This window comes from Canis aureus, chromosome 30 (genome assembly GCF_053574225.1).
Source record: "Canis aureus isolate CA01 chromosome 30, VMU_Caureus_v.1.0, whole genome shotgun sequence".
Classification (NCBI taxonomy): Eukaryota; Metazoa; Chordata; class Mammalia; order Carnivora; family Canidae; genus Canis; species Canis aureus.
The window spans coordinates 42,929,197-42,956,474 of NC_135640.1; the positions used below are offsets into that span (position 1 = coordinate 42,929,197).

At 55.3% G+C, this 27,278-nt stretch overlaps 1 protein-coding gene across 4 annotated transcripts in view; it reads left to right on the plus strand.

Moving 5' to 3' along the window:
• Positions 1-27,278, plus strand: part of ADARB1 (adenosine deaminase RNA specific B1) — a 139,517-nt gene that overhangs the window by 71,378 nt on the left and 40,861 nt on the right. For all 4 annotated transcript variants that reach the window (XM_077879431.1, XM_077879430.1, XM_077879433.1 and 1 more), the window contains 2 exons: positions 19,864-19,938; positions 23,467-24,401. In XM_077879431.1, coding sequence (XP_077735557.1) covers positions 19,911-19,938; positions 23,467-24,401 — 963 coding nt within the window. In that variant the 5' untranslated portion in view covers positions 19,864-19,910. The remainder of the gene's footprint in view (positions 1-19,863; positions 19,939-23,466; positions 24,402-27,278) is intronic.

Genomic DNA, 27,278 nt, shown 5'->3' on the forward strand with positions numbered 1-27,278 from the left:
ATAAAGAAACCCGCGGAAATCCCTAGATTTTAAATACAGCAAGTAACTTATATTATAAAAGGAGTCCAGAGAAACGTTCTTGTTTCTTATTTAAAACAGTCCAAGAACGTTTGCGTTTTCCTTCATGGCTTCCTCTGTAGTTTCCTGGCTCTCCTTCCGGGGGTTGCTTTGGAATCCCTCTGCGGGGCCTATACTGGGCTCCAAGCTCCCAGGTCGCAGAGGCAGCCAGCGGGAGCGCGGGCACAGGTGCATGGTGCTGCCAAGGGCTCTACCCAAGGCAGCTTGTCCCATTAAGTCGTGAAGCGTGCGATGTCTGGCTGGAGGCGGGGAAGTGGTTTGATGTCGTCCAAGCGCTGCTTTTACCAAAATAGGGTATCTTGGACAATTGAAGCCAGGCCTTTGTGGGCATCATAAATGCACAGCAGCCGTAGAAGAGGGGTGTCTCCAGCCTGGGGGCCACACAGCCACAGGAGCTCCCCCGGCCCGTGCATCGGTCCTGTGCACTCTCCATGGGAACCACCTGGATGGGAACATGGACAACGCCCAGACCTGATGTCCTGGGGCCCCAGGCTGCTCCCCCTCCCCCCCGCCAGATTTCAGGCCGCCCCCTCTTTGTCCTGCTCCCAGGTTCCTTCCTGCATCTCCTAGGAGCCTGCTTCGGGGGCTGCACCCTGCTGCAGCACCTTCCCCTTCCTCCCTGGGGACAGGCCGTGGGTTCTGTGCCACCAGTGCTGGCTGCCTGGAGGCTTCACGGGGTGGTCTGCAGGGCTGGCCTGGAACCGTGGAGTGTCACTGTCCAAGTAATCCCCCACCGCCAGCCCCAAACCCGGCTCACAAGCCCAGACGACTGTAGGAAGGTGTTCTCTGCTTCCCAGAGGAATCTGCCCCAGACGTGGGGGAAAGCCTTTGCCGGAAGCTTCTCTCCTGGCCCCGAACCCCAAGGCCACGACCACCTCCATGGGTTTGTAAGCACAAAGTCTAAAACTGATCCTTGATCCAAAGGATTAAAAATAAGATGCGTAATTACGTTTAAAATATATAAAATTTGAATATATTTCTGTCAAAGTGAGAATTTTACAAAATAACAAAGCAAAATGCTGTAATTTTTTTTCATGTTTTCAGAAAATATATTTTCAAAATTATCCATTAAGAGTAAGTTCTGGGGCCCCTGGGTGGCTCAGTCGGTGAAGCATCTGCCTTCGGCTCGGGTCATGATTTCAGGGTCCTGGGACTGAGCCCCATGTCGGGCTCCCTGCTCAGGGGGGAGCCTGGGCTCCCTCTGCCTCTGCCCCCTGCTCATGTTCGTGCTCTGTCTCTCTCTCAAATAAATAAAAAAAATCTTAAAAAAAAAAAGTTACATAATATAAATTACAGTTATTATCAAACGCTTAAGTCTACGTTATTTAAAGAAAGCTGAATTTTAAGTTCAATACCTTGCAAGTTTAACAGTTTCATAAAGGATGGACCTTGTGGTGGTTGTGGCGTCCGCATCCGCCTGGTTGCCGGCGTGGATCGCGAGCTCCACCGAGTGTGTCTGGGCGTGCACCCGAGCGTGGGAGCGAGAGGGGCTGCTGTGTGCGGAAGCTCCTCGGGCGCCACGCGCGGCCCTGCGTGCCTGTGAGTGACACAGAGGAAGACAGGAGCTGGGCACTGCTGGAAAGGGACTTTGTTCTGCAGGACACGCCTGCTTCGCATCCAGAGTTGGGTGAGTTCATGAGTTTGTCTTTTCTTTCACCCGAGTGCCCCCAGTGACGTCGTTCCCCCCGTCCCGACTCCTCCGGGGACAGCCCTGGGGCCGCAGGGCTCTTGGCTGCAGTGGCCCCTTGTTCCAAGGACGCAGAGCCGCCCTCTGGGGTGGTGTCCCCCGGGGGCCTGGTCAGCGCGCCCGCCCGACGGAAGGACGTCGAGGGCTGCGGGTTGTGCTGTGCCGGCCCGAAGTGTGGGTCCCAGACGCCGTCGCCCGGCCCGGGGGACAAGGCGGTGCCCGAGGGGCCTCGGCCCTGCAGGGGCCGGGGGTGCGCGTGTCGCGGGGGGCCTGCCCTGCCGTGTGCTGGGGGCAGCCGGGGCTTTCTGCAGCTTTGTCAGCTGCCCTTTTCCTGATACTTGTCCCCATTGTTTCGGGAGCTCTGTGCGTCTTAAAGGTGACAGAAGCCTTTCAGGGCGGCGCCTGGTGTTGCTGTGGAGTCCGGCCGCACGGAGCCCCGCCGTCCGGGCCCGAGCCCGCGGTGCGAGCCCGGAGTGCTCGAAGGGTTAACTGTCACACGTCACTGCTGGCTGGTGTGCTCTGAGGCCCTAACTCTGCGGCTGACAGAGCCTGGGACAGAGGAGGCGCCGCTCCCGAGCCCGCGGGGAGGGGACGCTCGGCGTGGCGGAGGTGGCGGAGGTGGCCTCGCCGGCCGCATGGCCTCGCGCGCCGGGGCTTGGCCCGCGGGGACCCTCCTCAGCAGCACGGGCCGTCGCTGCAAAAGGAGGCGCAAGAAACGCTGCGACAGGAGAGGTAACTGGGTGGGCTTTTACCCCGGGCTGCGGACAGCCGAGCCGCACGTCGGGGGCCCCGTGACCCGGGCCCCGCGCTGCCCCTCGTCCCCCCAGGGCGCGGCGGCCTCCTGCAGGCCCCGGGCCACACAGGCCCTCTGGCGCCCGCGGGTAGGGGGCCCTTGAGCTTCAGCGCGCCAAGTCCATTTTTAGGAAGATATTTATGAAGCCTTAGAAGTTTGTAGCTCCGGGTGTTGAAAGCTCTTTCCTCCTGAGACGGATGCTCTCTGATGGCTCCTCCTTTGCTGCCACTCTCCACTGACAACTTCTCTGCCCTTAAAACTATTCAGTCTGTAGAAAGCGAGGCTATGGCAGTCGATGTTAAGATAGTTTGCTTTTAAAAACACGGACGACAGCGTCCTTGCATACAACACCGGCTGATTTCAGTCTCCGGTTCAACTTGGTGTTTTAAAATATGTATTCTTAAAGATTTTATTTATTCTTGAGAGAGAGAGACACAGGCAGAGGGAGAAGCAGGCTCCATGCAGGGAGCCCGATGTGGGACTCGATCCCGGGTCTCCAGGGTCAGACCCTGGGCCAAAGGCAGGCGCCAAATCGCTGAGCCACCCGGGTTGCCCTTTAAAGATGTTTTAAAATATTAAAAATCTGTATTTTTTTCTTAGCACCAGACTTAAAAATTGCCTGTGACTGTAAAAATCACCAGCTCTTGGCTTTGGGGTGAATTGTGGCTATAAAGGGTGTTGAGAGCGTGTCATCTTCCTATGCTGTGAGTTCACTAACAGAGTATGGCTTTTAAAAAAAAAGAGATTTTATTTATTTATTCATGAGACACACAGAGAGAGGCAGAGACGCAGGCAGAGGGAGAAGCAGGCTCCCTGCGGGGAGCCCGATGTGGGACTCGATCCCGGGACCCTGGGATCACAACCTGAGCCAAAGGCAGACGCTCCACCACTGAGCCCCCCCGGGTGCCCCAAACAGAATGTGTCTTAGGTGAAGAGATGCTTCTGGTGAAGGAGCCCGTCGTCCTGGGCGTCCCCTTCTTGCCCACCCGCTGGTAGGACCAGGACCCAGTTGTCACCACCTCAGCATTCCTGGGATAGTCTGTAGCCAGAGACCATCAACCCTTCAGGGAATGAGATGAGCCAGTTTTCAGTGTGGCTTCGCAGAGAAAAGAAGAAGAAACCGACTTTGGGGTAGCAATCTTATGATGACAGCATCTTGCTGAGTCTACAAAGATGCGTGTGTCCAGCAGAGCTCTGTGTCTGGGAGCAGCGAGGGCATCATGATCCGAAGACGTCAGGGGCACCGAGCTCTGTGTGCATCCCAGGGAACGCCAGCCACCCGAGCGGCTTCGGTGCGGCTGTGACAGGCCCTCGCCTCAGGCTGCAGCGTGGCTCTCTGTCCCCTTAGTTCATCATTAAAAAGCAGGACGGCCTGTAGTGGACAAGTAAGACTAAGGCAAAGGCAAAAACTGTAAGATATTTTTATTAAAAACCCTAAATTTAGGATTGCCATAATTTTTTTTTTCCGTGGCCCCTTATCACTAAATATTTAAGTGGGGGGAAATATTGTAAAGTACAAGAATCATTGTTGGCTTTGGGGGACCTTGCTGTAATTCAAAACAGTTTGTATTAGTCCCACTGTGTGGGGATGCTCATCAAAATGTCGTCTTTGTGCATTCTAGAATCTTTTTCTTCAGTAGGAAAACCATTCTCGAGTAGGCTGCATTTTGGGGCCAGCATCTTGAGAAAACTGAGAGCGTCAGAAGATGCAGCACTTGAGCCCCCGTAACAAATGAGTTGTGTTCCCTGGGCACTCTTTGTGAGTTGCAAAGCGCTATGACCGCCTGAGATATGGGGTGGGATGGCATTTATTCCTCCATCTACCCATCTGCTCATCTATTCATCTGTCCATCAACCCATCTACGTATCCATCTACCCATCTACTCATCATTTATCTACCCATCCATCATCTATCCATCTGCCCATCTACTTATCCATCCACCTATCCACCCATCCACAATTCTGCTCATACACTCATTCATCCGTCTATCATCCATCCACCTACCCATCTGCTCATCCATCCACCCATCCTCCCAACTATTCAATCATCCACCCATCCATTCATCCATCTACCCATCCATCAACTCATCTACTTATAAACCTACCCATTCCTTTATCTACTCATCATCATCCATCCATCTTCTGATCTATTCATCTATCTGCCCACCCAGCCATCTACCCATTCACCTGTCTACCCATCCATCATCTGTCTACCCGTCTGTTCATCTATCCACCCACTCATCATCTACCCATCTGTCATCCATCCGCCCATCCATTCATCTACCCATTCATTCATCATCTATCCATCTGTCATCCATCTATCTTTCCACCCATCTTTCTGTCCATCATCCATCTATCCATCCATCATCCATCTATACCCATCCATCAGCCATGCATCAACCCATCTATTTGTCCATCCGTTCATCTACTCATTTACTTACCCATTCCTCTCATCTGTTTAGCCATCCAGCCTTCTTTCTGTCCATCCACCCACCCATCTGTCCATCCAACCGTTACTCATTAGAGTCTTTTGTGTGCTGGCACCAGGGATTTGGGCACACACAGGGCAGGTATAGGTGCTTGGATGGCAGTGGCAGAAGGACAGCCCCGGCTTTCAGGCTTGGAACTTGCTGTGGAATGGGGCACTTGAAGTACCATCTGGTGGATGATGAGGGTGGATTTGTATGATGCATTGCTGCTCTGATGTGTGTATCAGGGAGGAAGAGATGGGTCTTCCCCAAACTCTGGCAGAAATGGAAGTCACCATGTCTACCAGGAGAAGGGCACAAGTAAGGACAGTTGCTGAACCCTGTCCCCCACCAACGAACAGCAAACGTAATGGAAAGAAGGCCCAGGTTTTCTAGAAGCTGTTGTGACAGATGTATGGGTGCATTTCATGGCATTCATACTGAGGGGTTTCATAGCACAAGTGGGGACCCCACTCACCTAGAAGGACGTCCTTCAGCTAGAGAAGACGCTTCAGAGATAGAGCCACTCTGGGTTGACAGCTGAACTTGTAAAGCAAACCTGCTTTACAGGGTAAGATTTGTGAGGTTGTTTTCAAAATACTACGGAGATCGGATCAGATCTCAGCAGTGCCTAGGATATTAGTGTCGTCGTTACTATTCATATTGCAAATACAGTTCACCCTATTGTCTTCTTTTCCTTGGATTCCAGAAAATAAGGTGTATTTTTCAAGCAAACAGGATTTCGGTTAGGCTGTGGTAAATAGAGCAAACAGAGACAGTATTGCAAAGGCATCGTTACCGCGTGTCCACTGTGAAGGACAAAGTAGGAGTGTGAAAACAGTGCTTCGTGAAGGTGGCTCTTCTACTGTGGTTTGTTCTGAGCTGGTAATGCCACTTTGTTGTTCTGGAATCAGGCTTCAGCAGCGTGTGTGCATTTGTAGGGTTGCTGTTGCTCAGGCATGCCCTGCCGAGGAGCAGGAGAGGCAGCCGAGGGGGGAGAGCCTGGAGGTCTGTGCACCTGAGCACACAGGTGAGGGGCGGGGCCGGGGCGCAGACCATGTGACCAGCCAGCCCAGCGCTCGCACACAGCTGGCCCTGGAGGGGACTCAAGGACTCAGGCTTCTTCCATTCTTTGATGGAAGGTTCTGGAGTCATCCTGGGAAGTGCTGCCCATCCTGGTCCTGAAGGTGGGCGAGAATACAGGGAAGCACGTTGTGTGGCCAGGCCTGGGAGCGTGGAGCACGTCCCCTGGGAGAGGAACCTCTGTCCCTGCCCGCCGCTCCACGGGGCTCGGCCCGCCGCGGTGGCCGGTGAGCCGCGAGCCGGCGAAGCTGGCCTGGCCGGGGTGACGCGCCCTGCCCTGCCCAGCGCGGGGCCTCTCGTGTACCTCGAGTCTTCTTCTGGGGGCATCGTTGTTCTCCCGGCCACTGGCTCCGTCCCGGGGGCTCCTGCTTGTCCTCCGGAGCCGCATCTGAGGCGGGCGAGGACGATGGAGGAGGGAGCCAGGGACCATCTGAAGGGTTCGCGGGGCGGGGGGGGGGGGTGGCGGCGCTCATAAACCACAGAATTTTAATCTTGGGCAAACTTGTTTCTGTATAAAATAGACATGTTTGGAATACTACGTGTCGTGATGGGGATTGAAGGGAATAAATGCCTCAGACTCACAACAGTGTCTCGGGGTTGAGGGCCCTTGGGTTCCCTGTATCCGTGACGGGCTTTTATGGAGGCTCCCGGGGGGCCTCCCCGCTGCGCCCCCAGGCACCCACAGCGGCGGCCCCACGTCGCGTCGGCTTGTCCTCTGCCTGGCAGGATTTCCTTCTGCCCGTGGTTTGGCTACTTGCACGGTCTCCATGAGCTCTGACCTTATGCCGAGGTCTGCAGGGCGTCTGATACTCGCCGGAACAGCAGCGGGAAGGGTGCAGTTCTGTCGCCGGCGACAGCAGGTGGGGCTGCAGAGACGGAGCCCGCAGCTTCAGAATGGGGTCTGCTACTTCCCAGCCCGTTTTCAGAGTCTGTAGAGCAAGGCGTGTGTGTGTGTGTGTGTGTGTGTGTGTGTGTGTGTGTGTGTGTGTGTGTAGGACAGCGGCGTAGAATAAAAATTCCATTTTTCTCCTCGTGGAAGCGATGTCTATTGTAAGAATTAGGAAATACAGATGCAGAATAAATTTTATGAAAAAGCAAAGGTGGTAATTCTCGTAACTAAACCTCTGAATATAAGCCGTCTTCATAGTTTCGTCCAGTCGTTAGGACTGGACTCAGACCTCGAAGGTTAGTGGCGGTTACGCCTCTGTGTCGGGGGTGGGGGGAACCCAGTGATGCCGACTTGTGCCTTGGGCCCTCCCAGTCCCTCCTGGGGGGCGAGCTCACTCTGGAAGCGCCCCCCGCCCCTGCTCCAGCGCTCCCAGCTCAGGACCCTTACGGAAGCACTTCCTACAGCCCCCAGCTCGCTCCCTCCCTGTCCCCGCTGAGTCCCGGGATGGTTTTACTCTCTGGACCCAACGTGGAGAAGGCCAGCCAGGCCAGGTGCCCCTGGGGAGCAGGGCCTCAGCCTTCACGGAGGCCGCCGCGTGTCTACAGAGCCCCCTCCCCGTAGCTCAGCCCACCCGTGACTTTCATGCTCTCTGACACTTGGACAACCGACGTCTCTCCGTACTTAGTAACGGATGAGGCGAAACCAGAAAGCGTATCAAAGCCCATTTCCATTTATTCTTTCATAAGTTTTGCTCCTGTTTATGTGCCATTTTTAAAATTAGGTATTTGTCTGTGCGGTATGGACCGCAGCAGGTGTTGAGAGGTTGCCCGAGGACCATGGTTCTTTGCCTCAGGTAGACAGGCACAGGGAGGCCACCGAGCGCCCCGGGCAGGGGCATCCAGAAGGTGCTGCCTTCTGCCCCGGGAGACCCTGGCACCCCTGGATGCGCAGGGACAGGCTGGGCCGTGTATCGGGGGCCTCGGCGGGAGCCCGTGCTTTCCCTAGCGGGGCTCTCCCGCTGGGGCCACCGGCGGTCCGCGGTCTGCGGGGCCCGGAGCAGGGGCTGCGTGGGGACCGGGGCTCTGGCTGCTGGAGCCACAGAGCAAGTTGCCTTTGTGTCTGCGGGTCCGACGCTGTGCCCACTGGCTTCCTCCGTCCCCCGTGATCGCCCCGGGAGGTGCGGGGCTGCTGACCGCGAGCCGTGGACATCACAGCAGCTCTTCTGTGCGGCCGCCCCGGCGCCCAGCCTGGTGACTTGGATCGGAACGGGGAGACCTCAAGTTCGCGCGTCTGGAACTCTGGCTTGCGGAAGCTCTTCCGGATAGGACTCTGACTCTGACTCATACTCTCATGAGCTTCTATCGTAGGTGAGGTCGGGTCTTGGCTGCCCGACTGCGCCCGTCCCCCTGGTGTTGTGGTCACCGTGGTATCGGGCGCAGGGTTCAGAGAGCGCACCTGGAAGGTCAGGGGTTAAGTTGAGACATGACTTTGAAAATGTGTCTCTTGAAGGATTACTTTGATCCCCAGAGAGTATCCGTGACCGCGGTCTCCCGCATCTGCCGCGGGATGGACGGCGTGGACAGAGCTAACGCCCTGCCTTTGCCTGCCGCTGTCGCTGCCCGGCGTTTCGGCTGCTGTCTGCCCCGTGTTGTGTCCAGCGAGCCTGGAGATGCGAGTCCCCAAAAGCGGCCTCAGGCGGCGGGACGTGGGGAAGCACGAGCGAGCGGTCCTCGCCGCGCCGGACCTGCTTGTGCCGCCCGCTGCCGCCGCGCTGACGACGGTGGCCGGTGCTCAGGGGTCTCTGCACGCGGGCCCCCGCTGCGGCACTGAGCGTCACTGACCCGACACGCGCAGCCCCGGGAGCCGTGCCTGAGCCGCGCAGCTGTAGGCTCGCCCCCGGTGGCCACGCGAGGTGGGCTCTGCCGGGCTGTGACCTCAGCAAGGCATTTAGAACCCACGTAAGAGGGAGCGACGGCCACGGCCGCTGGCGAGGCATTTCTTCACCTTGAAGTGTACCCAGATCACCTCTCACGTCGGTAGTAACCAATTACAGCTGCTCCGTTTGCAGCTGTTCCCCACTTAGGACCCGAGAGGTAAGCTAGGGCTTTCCAAGTTTAGACGCATTTGAGAGAACGCTGCGAACGGACGTGCGGGCGGCAGTCGTGGTGTATTAGTTAGCTGGGGACACTCCAGAGGGGACGCCCCGTCTTCCGCAGCACGCAGCCTCGCGGAGCCGCTGCCCTACTGAGCGTCGCAAGCACGGAGGATTAGCTCTGAGGCCTGGTGGGAAAGGCGGGGTGTCCAGCCGGAGGGGAGTGCTCAGGAGGACGGGGGGGGGGGGGGGGGGGGCGGCTGGGGCTGGCTCCGCGGGAGGTGCCGGCCTCGTTGGGCAGGCAGCCACAGCACCGGCCCAGGGCCTTCCGTGCCCGCAGCACCCCAGCTCCAGCCGTCACGGGCCCGGGCGCCCCTGCAGGTCCTCTGTGCTCGGGGTACTCTCCTGGCCACGTCAGGAAAATCCTAGATACCCTTATTGATCGGTGAATAAAAGCGAGTAAATAGAAATGTGTTGGAAAGTTGGGACTCTGCTCTTTGCCATGGCTGAGTCCGGGCCTCCCGTCTGGTTTGGGCCTGCTGGCCGGGTTCCTGTGTGGGGCGCCCGGGGGTGGGGGGGTCCACCTCGGCAGCTGCCTCCCCGTGCCTCTGCACTGAATCTGGCCTGGCTCAGGGCTTGGGGCTTTGTGTTCTCTAATAAGGTCTGGATTGTTAACAGTAGCTCGTCTGTTTTTTGGACGAGTTGACATCTAGTTGGCACATTTCAGTAAAAATTATAAATTAGGAAAAATTGATAAAACCCTGTGTCTTTCCTTCTGGGAAAGATCAACACATGGCCCTCATTAGAGCAGCAAACTCTGAAGAGGATGGAACCTGAACGCAGCCAGCATGTGGAGCTCCCGCCTAGTGGTCAGGTGGGGGTCCTGGGTGTTCATGGTTGTCAGAGCACAGTACGGCTTACTTTGGGGAAAGCAGCTGTGGCAGCCAGTAAAGACCCTGGGATGGGGCAGGAGCCGGAGGCGACACCTCCTAACCTGCTGGGAGCTTGCCCAGCTTGTCTCAGCAGAGGCGAGCAGATGCAGGGCTTTGGAGAAGGCGCTGGAGGAAGAGCCCAGGGCCACCTGTTGGGCCCGTCCCCGCGGGCATGATGGGCAGGTGCTGGGCCAGCAGAGGCAGGGAGGCCCGGGTACCTGGCCTCACGGCGGTGGGGGAGGCTGATGACAGCAGGGGGACAGGCTGCACGTCCTAGGCTTCAGTGAACGGAGGGAGGTGGAGGGTGACCCCCTAGGGTAAGACAGTGGCAGAACCCCTCCAGGAGGTGGCCTGTGCAGAGGTGCAGCCTGCAGTGATCCGGGGGCAGAGCATGGCAGCCCCAGTGACCCGAGGGCACAGGGCCCTGTGCAGAAAGGCAGTTGGTGGGGCGCTGAGGAAGCCCCTGGGTCGGGCAGAGTGGAGGAGGGGCCAGGGCCGTCCCCTGAGTGGGGAGAGGCAGCCTCCCGGTCTGAGTGCGGGGCTCACCTTATGAGACACGGCTCCTGTGAGGGTGACGTCAGATTCCAGGAGCAGACAGTGGCCGCGTCACAGGGACTCACGGGGCCCAGCTCCGAGGCCTGGTGCACGTGGCAGAGGCGGGGAGGCTGGTGTATTCGGTGCTTACCTTCGGAGAGCGGGAAGGTGTTCAGATGCTCTTGGGATGTTTGGGGGCAGAGAGGAGAAAGCAGCGGGCGCCTGCATGTGTGTGTGGGCGCAGGGAGGCCTGGCGAGACGGTGGGCTCTCACGCGTTTGCATTGGTACAGTCTGTGCAGAAGATGCCAGGTCCCCCCATGCACCCGACCCCAGGGTCACCCCTGCCCCCCCCAGCACTGCCCCCGCTGGGGCCCCTCTGCTCGCTCTGCTTCCACGTCCTGCCCCTACTCTCAGCATGCAAGGTCTCCGTGATGCCGTATTTTTAATGAAGGGGGAACTGTACCCACAACTTGATGAGGTTGCCTCCCTTCGTTGGTCTGATGGCAGAGCACACGGTGTCTGTAGTGCTTGCTCCTCCTGGTCTGTCCATCTGCCGGGTGTTAGCGGCCTCTAACCAGCTGTCCTTCGGCCGCCATTCAGTAGATTCCCCTCCTCATCAGCGTTTCCCAGTTAACGTAATGAATGTCATTGTGCATTGCTGTGCTTTTCTAAAAATAATTAAGACTTCGTGTTTTAGAGCAGTTTTAGGTTCACAGCAGAATTAAAGGGAAGTACACAGATTCCCCCCACACAACCGGCCCTGTATCACCTGCCCCCACACTGGTATGTTTGTTACAAGGGGTAAACCCGCACCGACATGTCATTTCCACCCGAGTCCAGTTTCCTTGCAGTGGTGCGTATGTCTGAGGGTTTGCACAGGTGTAGGATAGTGCCTGCGCCTGCCACCGTGATAGTATCATACGGCCTGTTTTCACCGCCCTAGAAAGTCTCTGTATTCTACTCCTCCCTCCCCACCACCCACAGTCCCCCCCAGCCAGCCCCATCCCCACGGCTGTGCCTGCCCCAGACCATCGCACAGTGTGCAGCCCTCCCGCCCTGGCTGCTGTCGCCAGGTCACCCACCCTCACAGTCCCTCCGGGTCTCCTCAGGACGGGACGGCCTGCTCCCCCTTAGCGCTGGGTGCACTCCTGCCGCCTGATGGGCCGTCTCCCATCTGTGCCCTGCTGAGCGGCACCGTGGGCGCCCCAGGGTCCGGCCGTCCTGCAGAGAGCTGCCGTGGACTCCGTGCAGGTGTCATGTAGGCGCATATCTGCATCTCCTCCGGTCGACGCCAGGGCCAAGGTCGCAGGGTGCCCAGGAGGAGTGCGGGCGGTCCTGGGAGACGCCACCCACTGCCCTCCAGAGAGGTGGCCCGTCCCGCATCCCCGCCAGCCTATTGAGCGCGTCCTCGCCACCCGTGCCATGGCCCGGGGCATGGGTGGCAGCCGTCCTCAGAGGCCACATGTCACCCATGTCTTCGTCACCGTCTCCCTGACGGCCTGGGACGCGGAGCAGCCTTCCTGATCTGCCACCTGCATGTCTCCGTGCAGGTCTCCCGTCCGCTCTTAAACGCGTTGTTAGGTCGTGTTGTTGAGTGTTCAGAGATCTTTACGTATTGTAGGCGCCGTCCTCTATCAGCTGTGTCTTTTGCAAATATTTGCTGCCGGCCGGTGTTTGTCCTCTCACCCCCCTGACTTTCGCAGGACAAGGTCCAGCCGGTCAGTTGTTTGTCTCCTGGATTGGACCCGTGGTGCCGGGTCTACAGGGTCATCCTCCCGTCCAGGGTCACCGGGGATTTCTCCTGTGTCGTCTTCTAGAAGTGTCATAGTTTCGCATCCTACGCCGCGTCCGTGACCCCTTGTGAGCCAGTCGAGAGGAGCATAAGGTCCGTGTCCACGTTCCCTCTGCGTGTGGACGTCCAGTTGTCCAGCACCGCCTGCGGAGGGCACGGCCTTCGCCCCGTGGGTGGCCTCGCTCCTTTGTCAAGGATCCGTCAGGGGCGTTCCTGTGGCTGTTTCTGGGCTCTCCCTCCTGTTCCGTCCACCTGCTGGCCTGTTCCTTCTCCAAGGATATTATTTTGTTTATAGAACAGTGAAAACAAAATATAAACCATGAGGTTTATTCTCTAAACGTTCTGGATTGAGTTGTTGAATTTCAGATTATTTTCTTTCAGATGATACAAGGATTTTATATTTCAGTTACTTTTGTTAAATAATCAAATCATCATTAGTATTTTTGCTATGGCCATAAAATTAATCAATACTTTTAGCAAGTTGCTTGATTCATAGTAAATTATCAACACAAATCTCCATTTTAATACTTCTCTTTTTATTTTTTTATAATTTTTTAAAAAATACTTCTCTTTTTAAAAATTTGCGGTGTAGAGGCACCTGGGTGGCTCAGTCACTTAAGCCTCTGACTCTCAGTTTCAGCTCAGGTCATGGTCTCATGGGTCATGGGATCAAGCCCCACATCAGAGTCCACACTCAGTGGGGGGTGGCTGCTTACAGATTCTCTCCCTCTGCCCCTCCCCCTACTCATTCACTCACTTTCTCTCTAAAATAAGTAAATCTTGGGCAGCCCGGGTGGCTCAGTGGTTTAGCGCCACCTTCAGCCCAGGGTCTGACCCTGGAGTCCCGGGATCGAGTCCCACGTCGGGCTCCCTGCATGGAGCCTGCTTCTCCCTCTGCCTGTGTCTCTGCCCCTCTCTCTCTCTCTCTCTCATGAATAAATAAATAAAATCTTAAAAAAAAATACAAAAAAAAATAAAATAAGTAAATCTTTAAAAAGTTTTTTTAATAAAATAAAAATTTGCAGTGTGTGGCTGTTAAAAATAAAAGCCATAGCACCCACAAATAATATGTAAAACTTTTCTTTTTTTTATGTAAAACTTTTCTTAAAACCGTTCTGTTTTGAGAATAAAAATGGATGAAATCCAGTAATAATTGCTAGTAATTCTAACCAAGTTTATTGCTTTTGTTTTAAGCACTTTTTAGTCTATGCATTTTTAGCGAATTCCTAATTCACTAAAATAGAATTTTCAGCAGCACGATAGAAACATTCAGGTTCTGGGGATCCCTGGGTGGCGCAGCGGTTTGGCGCCTGCCTTTGGCCCAGGGCGCGATCCTGGAGACCCAGGATCGAGTCCCACATCGGGCTCCCGGTGCATGGAGCCTGCTTCTCCCTCTGCCTGTGTCTCTGCCTCTCTCTCTCTCTGTGACTATCATGAATAAATAAATAAAATCTTTAAAAAAAAAAAAAAAAGAAACATTCAGGTTCTGACACATCTTTAATATAAGTAAGTCTGTTCTCTACATTTCATCCCAGAATATCTCTGTTCAGTAAGGGAGGGCGAGGGCGTGAAACAGTAGGAAGGGGCACAGCTTCACTCCGCGCGGTGGAGACACGTTCCTATTATACTTTTTTTTTTTTTTTTAACCACATCAGCCTCTACAACCACCATCCACTTAAGAAATAAAACATCGCCAGTTGAGTTGTGTTATTTGAAAATTTTTTTTTCAAAATGTTTTTCCGTGCGGTCGCCCGTGTCTGGTGCCCGTCAGCGACTCGGGCACCACCGCGTCCACACAGCGAGGGCCTGAGTGTGCCCTCTGGGACTGGACCTTGCAGCCGTCACACGGGTGGTCAGTCCGTCAACCACGCACGTCGTCGTGGGCGCTGGCGCTCCATCGCGTCCCACCTGGCGGGGCTAGCCCTGCCTTGTTGCTCCTCTGGTTCAATTTCATGAAGTTGTTCAAACTGTTTATTTCTCTACACAAACCTCTGAACCAGCTTGCCTAGTTCTACTAAACGAAGGAAAGTTGGAACTGAAATGGACCCACGTTAGACTTAAATCCAGGTCCTTTGATGCCAACTTGAGTGATCTTTTCACACCTCAGTGTGAAATCCTCCAGTTAAACTTGCTTCCCACTGCACAAGGGGCATCCTGGAAAATGAGGAAACTATTTCAATATTGCTCTCAAACGAACCTTTGTTTTTTTTTTTTTTTAATTGGCCATTCCTGGAATTTTGTTCAGTATGGGATTTTTTTTTTTATGGGGTTTTAATTCTTACTTGTTTATAGTTCAGGCCCTAAGAAATGCTTTTCGGAATGAAAGAAAAATGGTTATGTGAAATGCTCTGGAGTGCTTGCATTTATTATTTTGCTTTGTTTTATAACCTTTGGTACCAGAGTTGGCATTTGTAGAAGCTGAAAATGGTTCTGCTCTGCAAGAGATTTCTGGCTTCCATTCTTAATATGCATGTACCCACACGCCACTGGGCACAGCCTGATTATTTTCTACTGCGAGACATTTTCTGTGTCCTTTTTTTAGAATTTTAATATGTAAGAGCAGGTAAACAAGGTGAGAGCTACACAAGTCAGGTGAAGTCCACTAGAGCAGTAGAGCCAGGCACGTCCGTGGCTCAGACTCCACATCGTGATCCGTGTGGGTCTGCGCTCCTCGTCCCAGACCTCCAGAGAAGCCAGCCCCCTGAGCGTACCAGTTACTGGTTGATTATATAGTGTGCCTTCTGCCTACTTTTAATTTAACTTTTCATTTTGAGATAATGTCAATTCACACGTAGCCCTAGGAGACAATAGAGAGCCCCTGCTCACTTTACACAGAGGATGTTGACCTCCGTACAGTCGCCATCTGGAGCATCCCTCCTGTTGTCCTTCTGTAGCCACACCCACATCTTCCCCAAACCCTGGTGACCACTAATCTGTTCTCTGTTTTTCTCATTTCCAGGATATTATGTATCAGTGGACCATGCATTGGTCCATACAGTGGATCATGAGATTGGGTTTTTTTCACTCAAATCCTCTGGAGATCGTCCAGCTTGTCATGTATATCATTAGTTTGTTCCTTTTTATTGTCATGTAGGATTCCATGGTGTGGATGGACCGTATTTTACTTAATCATTCACCTGTTGAAGGGCATCTTTGTTTTTCCCAGTTTGGGGTTATTGTGAATAAAATTGCTATAAACACGTACATATATATAAAAGCTTTTTTTTTAGAATAGAATTTTTTTTTTTTCTTTACATAATCTACCCTCAGCCTGGGGCTTGAACTCACAACCCCTAAGATCAAGAGTTGGTTCTCCAGTGACTGAGCCAGCCAGCCGCCCCCGTGTACCCATTTGTTATGTGAACCTGTCTTCATTTCTCTGGGATAAATGCCCAAGTTTATATTTTAAGAAACCACGAGACCATTTTCGAAGGTGGCTGCACCTGCTACGGTCCCAGCAGCCGTGTGAGTGACCTGCTTCTCCGCAGCCTTGCCAGCACTTGGGGCGCTGTTCTCCACTGTTCTTTATCGTAGCCATTCTCACAGGTGTGTAGAGGCCTCCCATGTGGTTTCGAGGTGCATCTCCCTGAGGGCTGGTGACATCAAACACCTTCTCACGTGCTCATTTGCCATCTACATAGATACCCTCTTTGGTGGTTCGGCTCTTCCTGTATTTTGCCCATTTTCTAATTGGCTTGTTTTATTGTTTTGAGAATCTCTTGTGTATCCTATTGGTTGGGTATGTGGCTTTCAAATATTTCCTCCCTGTCTACAGCTTGTCTTTTCATCTTCTCAGTAGGGTCTTAAACAGAAGTATGTGATTTTGATGAGGCCCAGTTTATCCGTTTTCCTCTCATAGATTATGCTTTTGGTCTGCAAACATTTTCCCTCGTCCTAGATCCTCATCCTATTTCCTAAAAGTTGTGTAGTTTTACGTTGAAGCCCTTGGTCCATTCCAAGTGGATTTATGTGTAGGGTGTAGACTTGGGTGTCCACTGCCCCAGCATCCTGTCACCTTTGCTGACAGGGCTGTCCTCCCTGCCCTCAGGTGCTCTGGCACATGGTCAGCAGCCGAGCGGCCTGCTGAGTGTGGGGGGGGGGGCCCTCCGTAGACCCTCCCTTCTGCTCCGCGGTCCCCAGCTGTGATGACTGAAGCTGTTAGGAAGTCACTTTCCGATAGATGCTTTAAAGTCCTTCCCCGTGGGTTCTGACGTCTCTGGGTGGCATCTCCTGGTTGTTTCAGTTTGAGATCTTCATGGGCTCTCAGTGTGGTGAATGATTTTTTTTTACTGAAACCTGAACATACTACATCACAAGACCCTGGGTCTTTCTTCAGCCTTCTGTTCTTTCTGGCTGACCGTCCCGCGAACTGCTGCCAGGGTCCCGGTTCCCCCCGAGGACCGGGGTTGCTGCTCTTTGGGCCTCCGGCAGCCCCAGTGGGGATGAGATGGGCACTCGGTACCTCGTCGCAGGCTCCCCGAGTGTTCCCCTTGGCTGCATTGCAGCTGGGGGCTGGGGTCCCGTGTCCCTGGCAGGTGCCTCTCCTGGACCTTTGACCAAAAGAGCAGTTCTTGTTTTGTTGGTGTGTTTTTGTCTAAATCTGGTGCTGTTCCCAGGCTGCCAGCTTCTTCAGCTCCCGGGCTGGGATGATGAGGCCGACAGCAGACCCGGGCACTCCCTGCCGAGCCGTTCCTTGGTCCCCAGAGCCCTTCCACTGTTTGCTTTCTGTGGAATGTCCAGAGTTTTCGCTTGCACCAAGTGGGAGCAAAGGAAAAATCCCTTCTGCTGATTTAAAACCGGTGTTCAGTTCATAGGAACAGAGTGTGTTGGACAGGTTTGCGTGTTGTTTCCAGAAGGGATAGTCTGGGCTTCCCCGACGTGCTTTGTGATCACCTGTCTCACAGCAGCGCTGTGCTCTCCTGCTGCCCCTGCCACCTGCCTTCAGGGGTGCCCTGGCCTGCCCCCCAGGCTCCGACTAGCACTCAAGCACCCGTCGTCCAGCCGAGCGACCCCTCAGAACACCCATGTCTCACCGACGGCGTGTGCACGTCTTCCCTCCCACTGTGGATCTCAAGGAAGTGACTTTTTATTAAAACTTTCCATAATGGGAATATTGAAACACATGCAAATACGGAATTGCTACCGAACCCCCACATGCCCATCAGCCGGCATCAGCATACCAACCTTGACTCCTCTCTTTCATCCAGACACCATCTGCTCTTCCCCCACCGTGCTGTGCTAGTTAATAATAATAAATAAATAATCGTTTCATCTGTATGTACTCAATATATGTCAGGAAAATTTAAGTGCTATTTTCACACCTAAAATGATTAATAATTCCTTAATATAATCAGCTATTCAGATAATTTTTATTTTATTTTATTTATTTATTCATGAGAGACACAGAGAGAGAGGCAGTGACACAGGCAGAGGGAGAAGCAGGCTCCATGTGGGGAGCCCGACATGGGACTTGATCCGGTGACCCCAGGATCACACCCTGGGCTGAAGGCAACACTAAACTGCCACACCACCGGGGCTGCCCTATAATATTTATTTTTTAAAAAAAGATTAATATATTTATTTGAAAGAGAGCGCAGGTGTGAGCATGGGGGGACAGGAGAGGGAAAGAGAGGGAGAACCCCAAGCAGACTCCCTGCTGAGCACAGAGCCCGACACGGGGCTCGACCCCACGACTCCGAGATCTCGAACTGAGCCGAAACCAGAAGTCGGGCACTCAACCAACGGAGCCACCCAGGTGCCCCCACATAATATTTATGTTTAAACTTCTCAGCAGCAGAATCCATTTGCTTCATCTTGGTTTTGTAGCATCCACACTGTGCTTTGCACAATAATACGTTTCAAGAAAATCTATCTTGAATTAATTAGTATAAACTAAAAATGCTTTTAAAACTATGTGGAACACTTTTTTTTTAAAGGATTCTCTTTTATTTTTTTTAAAGATTTTATTTATGCGTGAGAGACATAGAGAGAGAGAGGGAGAGGTAGAGACACAGGCAGAGGGAGAAGCAGGCTCCATGCAGGGAGCCTGACGTGGGACTCGATCCCGGGTCTCCAGGATCGCGCCCTGGGCTGACAGTGGCGCTAAACCACTGAGCCACCCGGGCTGCCCAAGGATTCTCTCTTATTTTTATTTTTTTAAAGATTTTATTTATTTATTCTTAAGAGATAGAGACACAGGCAGAGGGAGAAGCAGGCTCCATGCAGGGAGCCCGACGTGGGACTCAAACCCGGGTCTCCAGGACCAGGCCCTGGACTGAAGGCAGCGATACCCGCTGAGCCACCCGGGCTGCCCCAAGCATTCTCTTTTTAAAAAAGATTTATTTACTTGAGAGAGAAAGAGAGAGTGAGCAAGCAGGGGGCGGGACAGAGGGAGAGAGAGAGACACTCTCAAGCAGACTCCGCGCTGAGCATGGAGCCCGGGAGGCTCGCTCTCACGACCCCGAGACCATGACCTGAGCTGAAATCAAGAGTCTGACGCTCAAGGGATTCTAAACAGAAACTCCATTAACTTCTAGCAACAAATTTGCCACGTGTGCATGGAGAGTCAACATTGTTAACAAATGGTCGTCATGAAAACTATGTGCATCTTACGTACAGGAGAGTCCTAGCGTATGCAGGATTTAGCCCTAAATTTTAGTCACCATTTTTTCTAAAAGCACTGAATTTGCCTTTCAGCGACTTATGAGTTCTGTTTATACGTAAAGCCAGTGTGGCCGCAACATTTGCAGTCTCCTTTTCCTCACTTGCCGTGTGATGGGGTCGTTCGCTGCAGACTGTGCACCGGTACAGTGTTGCAGAGCCCAGTACTGTAGCCACAGTGTTTAGAAAGGAGACCATTCAGCTTGTTAATGATTAGGTAATGGGGGTAATCGTTCTTTGAGGATTTCCTGTGGTTTCTCCTGCCAACGAAATAAGTTATACGTTACTAAGGGATTGATCCGATTTGGGTAGTTGTATGCTCTTGAGTCGCATCCACCCGAGATGCTGTTCGGGATGAAGAAGAGCAGGAGGTGAAATCCTGGGATGTTCTAGCTCCGCATCTTTAGTTTCCCGCCCAGACCGGAGTCCCCCGAGCAGCGACCACGAGGGGTGGCGCGTGTGTGGTTCCATGTCTTCTGTCGTGACGTCCCGTGAAGAGCTCTCCCTGAGACGTCCTTGCCCTCACCGTCCTCGAGGGCCCATCCCGCTGCAGGGCCGCCCTCCCAGAGGGGCAGTCCCGTCCCAGGGTGGCCCCTGCACCTCCCTCCCTGTGCCACCTTCCCACCTGCACTGTCCCCCACCCCCCGCCCAACAGCACAGCCCTGGTCGTGCTCCCCCGGAGTCCTGGGCCGTGCACGCAGGTGTTCCATCCCGGGCAGCAGACCTCACCATCCTTGTTTTGCGACTTTCTTCTTTAGTTTGTAGCGATGTCGTACCCGTTTCCACCGGAGCAGGCTGACCTCACCTGCTCATGTGACGGCCACACTGAACATTACTTTCTTGCTGTCTTTCAGACAGAAACCGTCTCCGCCAGTCAAGGAACCCCCAGAAGTACTTTGCCATGGACACAGAAGATGAAGAAAACATGAGTAAGACCTGGCCTATCATGTAGCACCAAGTAGCTAACGCACCATTGAACCCTTAGTGTTCTCGTAAATATCTGTGATGACACTATTTGGGAAAAGTGGCTTTTCCTACAGTATTTCCTACAACATTAACAGTGGCATGTTTTAAATTTCTGATGTATTCTCTACAGTAGGTCCCCGCTGTGGGCATAGTCCTGCAGCCGTCTGCCCGGACCTTCGTCGCCGCCAACCTGGGGCCGTCGTGCGTGTTCCTGGAAGTAAAACACATGCCTCTAGATGCACTGGCCACGAAGCTGGTGGTTTCATGCTGTGTCACAGCGGGGTCTCCCACTAGTGGCCGGGTCTTCATCTGTGCAAATCTAAGATACCCTTTGAGATCGAGTTAAATACCTGGTCATTTGGGATAATGCGACCTAAAGCTTCCCCCCAGATACATTGGGTCCTCCCCATGCTTTGAGGGAATGGGGTTCCCACGAGGCTACTGATTAAGTTTCCAAGACTTCAAGGAGCCTTTGGGCTGCCGTGGGCAGAGCCCACTGTTGGGCCCAACCCGCGTCCCACGTTGTCCACCCCGGGGCGCAGGGTGGCGAGCCTCGGGGGCGCACAGCTTCCCTCCCTCCTTGGCGTTCTCTGTGAAAAGAAGTTCCCTGAACGTCTGCCTCCTGTTTGATCTTTAATCCCAGATAGCAGTGCACCCGAGTAAGGTTTGGAGGCTCCCGCAGAAGTTGGGAGCTTTTCGTCGGGAAGTCACGACAAACACACCATTTTTCTGATGTGTGTCTAGATGCACTTTCTCACGGGCCTGTGGTCGGTGGTCCCAAAGGAAGAACAGGTGACACCTTATGGACAGTGGTCACCCGTGACTGCACAGAGCTCAGTCTGTCTCCCCAGACTTCACCCAGAACTGACCAGCCGAGGCCTTGGACCTGGGCTTGTCTGGTGCTGAGCCCCCAGGACCTCCCCCAGCAGAGCCCTTCTGCCCCCGTCCCTGGGCGGCTGCATGAGCTCCGCTGTGCGTAACGTGGAGGGGCCTCCATTTCCACTGGTCGCTTCCACCTGCCATGGCCATTTTTGCCCACGTGGGGACCGTGTAAGCACCCGTCCCCCAAGCTTCCTTTTTTCTTTTATTAATATTTTATTTATTTATTCACTCATGAGAGAGAGAGAAAGAGAGGCAGAGACACAGGCAGAGGGAGAAGCAGATCCCATGCAGGGAGCCCGATGTGGGACTCAATCTGGGTCTCCAGGATCATGCCCTGGGCTGAAGGCGGTGCTAAACCACTGAGCCACCCGGGCTGCCCCCAAGCAGCCGTTGTTAATCCTTATTTTTGGGACCGTGGGCTGTCGTCCACGGCGGGAGTCCTTGGGTTTGGGTGGAACCTTAGCGGCGTGTAGACCGTGTGGTTACTCGCCACGATGAAGGAACCTTCTGAGTGATTCTCCTGGAAAGATGAACGCTGGTTCCCAAGCTGGCAGTGCTGGGCCTGTCCTAGATCTCCTGTCGTTTCAGAGGCGACGAAAGGTTTCATCACGGTTGCGTTTGCATCCGTGAAACAGCAGCACGCCGTGTGTGCCTGAGAGCCGTGACGGGGTGACGGGGCGGGGGGGGGGGCTCCCTCTAATTCTAATATTTCTTTCCTTTACGTAGTAGCACTTCTGATTAGGTGGAAGCTGGGCAGCATTTGAGCGCTCCTGCAGCAAATAACAGCCTGGAATCCGTGCGAAACCATTACAGAAGTAGATTTTTCTTACAATTCTCAAGATTCTCTGTCAACCCAGGACTGGCTGTTTTTATTTCTTAAAGGCGAGCCTCTGTCTCAGAGGCTGTGAGCGTGCGAGGGACGCACGTGTGCACACACCCGCGTGGCCTCGCCGGCCGTCCTCCTCAGCAGCGGCGTCGGGATGGAAGCCGCCACGGAGCGTGCGCTGCCCTTGCTCACTTGTTAATCTAACTCTGCCCTTTTTAACCTTTGTTTCTCTTGAGCACCGAAAGGAGTAACCTATCGAGCTTTTGCTGGAGGATGTTATAAATGAAAATTTAGTGTCCATTCCGTCAGCTTTGTTAACTGGGAGAAGTGGTGTGTGTGGGGGAAGCACTGGGAGTATTTGGCGCCTGCAGAGAGCCCTTGCAGCCGCCCCATCCCTGCCTCGGTGCCCGGGGCTTGGGCTTCATCCAGGGTTATTCCACATCGCAGGCCTGGGAGTCCGAGACCTGGAACTCTGGGGGTCGGCGGCCGTCAGCCCAGACTTCCTGTCCCGTCTAGCCTCCCACGTGCACGTTGCTGTTGGCTCAGCATCACTAGAAGCCACCTCTTCATGTCGAGGCAGAAAGACCCCAGGGCCGCCCGTCAGGGACCCTTGTAACCCGCTTGCACACGTGCGGAAATTACTTTGGATACTGACCTCAGTGCTTTGAAAGCCAGAGGCAGGTCCCTCAATAGATCTGCTGCGAGGGCCGCAGCTCCCCAGGGTCATTACCCCCGCGCCCCACCGGGCAGACGGCCTGGGAAGCTCAGCCAGGGCAGCAAGGAGTCTTTCCCTTCCTCTTTGTTTGATAAAGCTGGAGAAACCTATAGGGAAGAGAGAATACTTTTTTATGCCCCCTTTTCTAGTTTAAAACCGTATCTATTTTGCCAGGAACTTGTAGACTCTTAAAATGATCTTCATTAATTGTGAATAGAAACTGCCTTTAAAAGGTGAGATAACCAAGTTATTCTGGAAATCCATCAAATATTTGTTTAAAGAAAAAAAAAGACAAAAATCACTGGCTTTACTTAGGAAGATGTAGCCTGTTTGCGGCTTCAATTTTACGCCTCGTTATGATTTTTTTTTCCCCCATCCTGGCATGGAGTAAGGATTCGGAGCTCAGAAAGCCCCTGGGTAGCTCCGGGATATCAGAGATCACCCCACGTCCGGAGCATTTCCCATGATGGATGAGGCGTTTTCTAAGATTGATTCATGGGCTAAATCAAATCACTGCACTGCACGTACCGGTTTGAATATTCCAAACCCGAAAGCTGATTAGCTTGCGAGTGCATATGTTAATCCTGTTACCTCTCCTGGGAGATGCTGCGGTCCAGAGCCCGGGTGAGCACGGCCCGAGGGCCGCTGACATTGGGGAGGAGGGCCCATGTGTCAGTCCCGACATCGCGCTTGTGGACGGAGAGTTTTCAGGATTAATTTATCGCCCCGTATTTCGATGAGCTTGAGTAATAAAAGAGCTCTAGATGCTTCAGAATATTCTTAAAGGAAAAAGAAATCATTTGAAAAATCCACCTCTTCACGCGAAAGCGGGAGGTGACCGTAACTAGACGTGGGGTTGGCCGTGATTCGGCAAAACATCGAATTAGTTGGGTGCAGGTGCTAGCCGTGGGGTTGAGGGTGCAGCTCGCTGCACGCGCGACAGAGAGCAGACTGTATAAGCACACATCACTTAACCAGTTACAAAGAGAGATAAAGGAATCTATAAATTTTGCATTTACAAGATCCTGCAACGAAGGCGTTGTAAGTTACTCTTTCTGGGCACCGCAGGTTCGAGCAGCACAGATGTTAAGGAAAGCTGCGGTCTGGACAGCGTGCCCCCCAAGGACGGCAGCGCCCCCGGGCCCGGCGAGGGCGCCCCGCTCTCCAACGGGGGCAGCGGTGGCGCCAGCCGGAAGCGGCCCCTGGAAGAGGGCAGCAACGGGCACGCCAAGTTCCGCCTGAAGAAGAGGAGGCGGCCGCCGGGCCCCGCGCTGCCGAAGAACGCCCTGATGCAGCTGAACGAGATCAAGCCCGGCCTGCAGTACGCGCTGCTGTCGCAGACGGGGCCGGTGCACGCGCCTCTGTTCGTCATGTCCGTGGAGGTGAACGGGCAGGTGTTCGAGGGCTCCGGGCCCACCAAGAAGAAGGCCAAGCTGCACGCCGCCGAGAAGGCGCTGCGCTCCTTCGTGCAGTTCCCCAACGCCTCCGAGGCCCACCTGGCCATGGGGAGGACCCTGTCCGCCAACACGGACTTCACGTCCGACCAGGCCGACTTCCCCGACACGCTCTTCAACGGCTTCGAGACCCCGGACAGGTCGGAGGTGCCCTTCTACCTGGGCTCCAACGGGGACGACTCGTTCAGCTCCAGCGGGGACCTCAGCCTGGCGGCGTCCCCGGCGCCCGCGGGCCTGGCGCAGCCCCCGCTCCCCGGGCCCCCGCCCTTCCCGCCCCCAAGCGGGAAGAACCCGGTGATGATCCTGAACGAGCTGCGGCCCGGGCTCAAGTACGACTTCCTGTCGGAGAGCGGGGAGAGCCACGCCAAGAGCTTCGTCATGTCCGTGGTGGTGGACGGCCAGTTCTTCGAGGGCTCGGGCAGGAACAAAAAGCTCGCCAAGGCCCGGGCCGCGCAGTCCGCCCTGGCGACCATTTTTAACCTGCACCTGGACCAGACGCCGTCCCGCCAGCCCATCCCCAGCGAGGGCCTGCAGTTGCACCTACCGCAGGTGAGGAACGCGCCGCTGCCGGCCACGCTGGCCGCGCCTCGACGGCGCTTCGGACAGGGCTTCGGCCTCCCGGGCGCCGTTGAGGGACGTCGGATCGTCACCGGTGAGTCGGCTCCGGGCGGGCGGGCGGGCGGGCCTGGGCCTGCAGCCCCACGCGGGCCCACGGAGCCCCGCCCACCAGAGCCCGCGGCCCCTTCCCGCACGCTCCTCCCCCGCGGGGCCCCTCGGAGCCGGCAGCCCGCGCCGCTCAGCCGTGCTTCCCGCAGTCTCACCAGGGACTCCCAGGCTGGCCCGCCGGCAGCCGACACCCTCGTGCGGGTCTGCGTGGGTGCCCCACGCTGCACAGCAGCACGGGGGACCGGCCGGGCCGAGGGTGCCCCACAACAGGTGTGGGCGTCCTGGAGGGGCGGTGGGGGGCGAGGGATCCCTTCGGCAGCATCCACGCTGCCCGGAACCTTCACCTGGAGTGTCCTAGGGGATCCACGTGGGTCCCCTGCTCCTCGGCCCGTCAGACCAGGGGGAAGACGGGGAGGATTTCGGGGTGGGCTCATCGCATTCGCGAATGGGGAAGACCGAAGGGGAAGTCGCGTGTAGCCGGCATCTCTGAAGTTCCAGGGAACTCTGATATGTGTTGCTTCTCTTCTTGGAAATCCAGAGTTTTTTCTGGCCTAGTAAAAAAGTTAGTATTTTAGGGAGAAAATCTCACCCCCCTTCTCTGCCATTTTGTCAAAATATTATCCGTGTTGAAGATAAGTTACGTACTGGTCTGATCAGAAAAAAAAACGAAGGACCGGAAATCACCAGGTGGGACGGCTTGGATTTCTCTTAGAAGAATCCGGAATGTCGCAGCTTCTCCGTTGCCTCAGAGCACTGTTAGGGTGACCTCTCTGTGCCGTTGCCTGGGGTCACCAGTACTTCTAGGTTTTAGGAGACACTTTATTTTATTTTGCCAGAAGCACCCAAATACAGCGTCAGTATAAAGTACCGTATTCAAAACATCCTACTGGTACTTCACAAACCCAATAATCACGTCCTGTGCGAACATCTTATGAACCTTTATTCAGGAGGGTATTAGCCCATTTATAATTTCATAAATCGGCAGCACTAGCTCCCTAGAGAGGTTTTATTTTCGGGTTTCCCGTCTGCTGCAGGATATTCCAGCTTGAGTTCCCCTAGTGTCTGAGGCCCCCTGACTTCCCTGAACATGAGCAGACGTGGACAGAGCAGTGTGGGGGGCGACTGGAATCCCGCCCGAGGCCTGGTGACCCCGTGGCGGGGAGGCGGGCGGGGAGGCAGGTGGGGGTCCATGTGGGCACTTCCCGGCTTGGGCCTGTCCTTCAGCGGGAGCAGAGACCAGAGCCGTGCCGGGGGCCACGCGGAGCCTCACCGGGGTGGGCGTCCGGGATCCCGCCTAGGAGGGGGTTGGCGGGCAGGGCCCATCCCGGCCCTGCCCCGTGCCGCTCGCCCGGGTTCTGCAGGGCCTGGCGCTCATTTCTGCGCCTCTGCGGCAGCGGAGCTCCCCGAGCCCCAACCGTGGTGTCTCCGGAGCCCCCGCGGGAGACACGACCACGTTCTCCCGGGAGCACCTACAGTGGCCCCCGCAGGAGCAGCCCTTCCAGCTTGGTGTCTGGGCTCCGTGCCCTTGCACCAGAAGTTTCCAGTGTGCTTCTGGAGTGGCGAGCGTCCTCACCGTTGGCCCGGAGCAGCCCTGAGTCCCTGGCCTCAGGACCTTTTGCCCTCATCGTGTTCATAGCGACGTCTCAGGGTTTAACCCAGACGTTGTGGGCCGCGTGAGGCGTGCCGAGCCCTCAGTGTCTGGATCCCGTGGAGCGGCACCGCCAGCTTTGGGCCGGGGCCTCTCAGTCCTGGGGGCCGCCCGGGGTTGGGGGACATGGGCGTGACCCTCGTTGTGTCGTCCGCCCCCAGCGTGTAGAGGGAGAGTCGCTTCCCTACCCGTAGGAAGGGGGTTGTGTCCTCTTCAAGGGGACGGAGGAGCCGCCTGGGTGCCGGAGATGCCTCCTCTGACCAGTGAGCGCCCGCGTAGGGGCCTGACCTCCCCTGAGCGTCTCTGAGCCCAGTGGTTTGGGATACGCCTCGCCTCTACGGAACGGAAGCGTTTCTCTTAACTTCTCGTAAGATCTTTTTCTTTTATGTGCATTGCAACACGTGATCCTTCATCTTTGACACCGTCCCCGCCGGGTCGCCCGCAGCCCGAGTGTGGCAGTGACACCGTGCAGGGGTGCGGGGAGGCCTGCCGCCCACATCTTCCGTCCGTGCCGCTGCCTCTGGCTTGAGCGCGGCCTTCTGGGGGCTCCTTGGTACTGACCGGGGCGGCGGCAGGAGGAAGAAGTCCTGGCGACTTTCCTTTTTGTCAAAATAAGCTGTCGTTCGGGATGAGCGACGTTTCTGTCCATTTGGGAGTGTTTTGCTAAGGGGCAAGCTGGGACCCTGGGTCTAGCTGTTTGATGCTCCCGCCCAGGGTGAGACTGGGGGGACGCAGCTCTTCACACACACCTCCCGTCAGGCATCATTTCCCAAACCCTTGTATCCGAGATAAGTTGTAGGCCGTGGGGACGAGAGCGTGCATGCAGCCGGCCTGGTGTGTGTGCTGCGCGCGGCGGGTCTGGCCACGGGCCCTCGGAGAGCACGGCCGTGGGTGCCGTCGGGTGCCCTGGGGCCTGAGTTTATGATAAGTGCCCTTGCGGGCTGCTCGGCGCCGGTTCCTGGGCAGTGGCCGAGCCAGGGCAGCGGGGCTGAGCCACGTGGATCTTCCTGCCGCCCCTTCCCTTCCCTGATGTCCGTCACACTCGAGGTCATGTTCCCGGCCCGGCCAGCCCTCGAGCTGATGGCGCCCCACCTGCGGGGAGGTCACTCCGG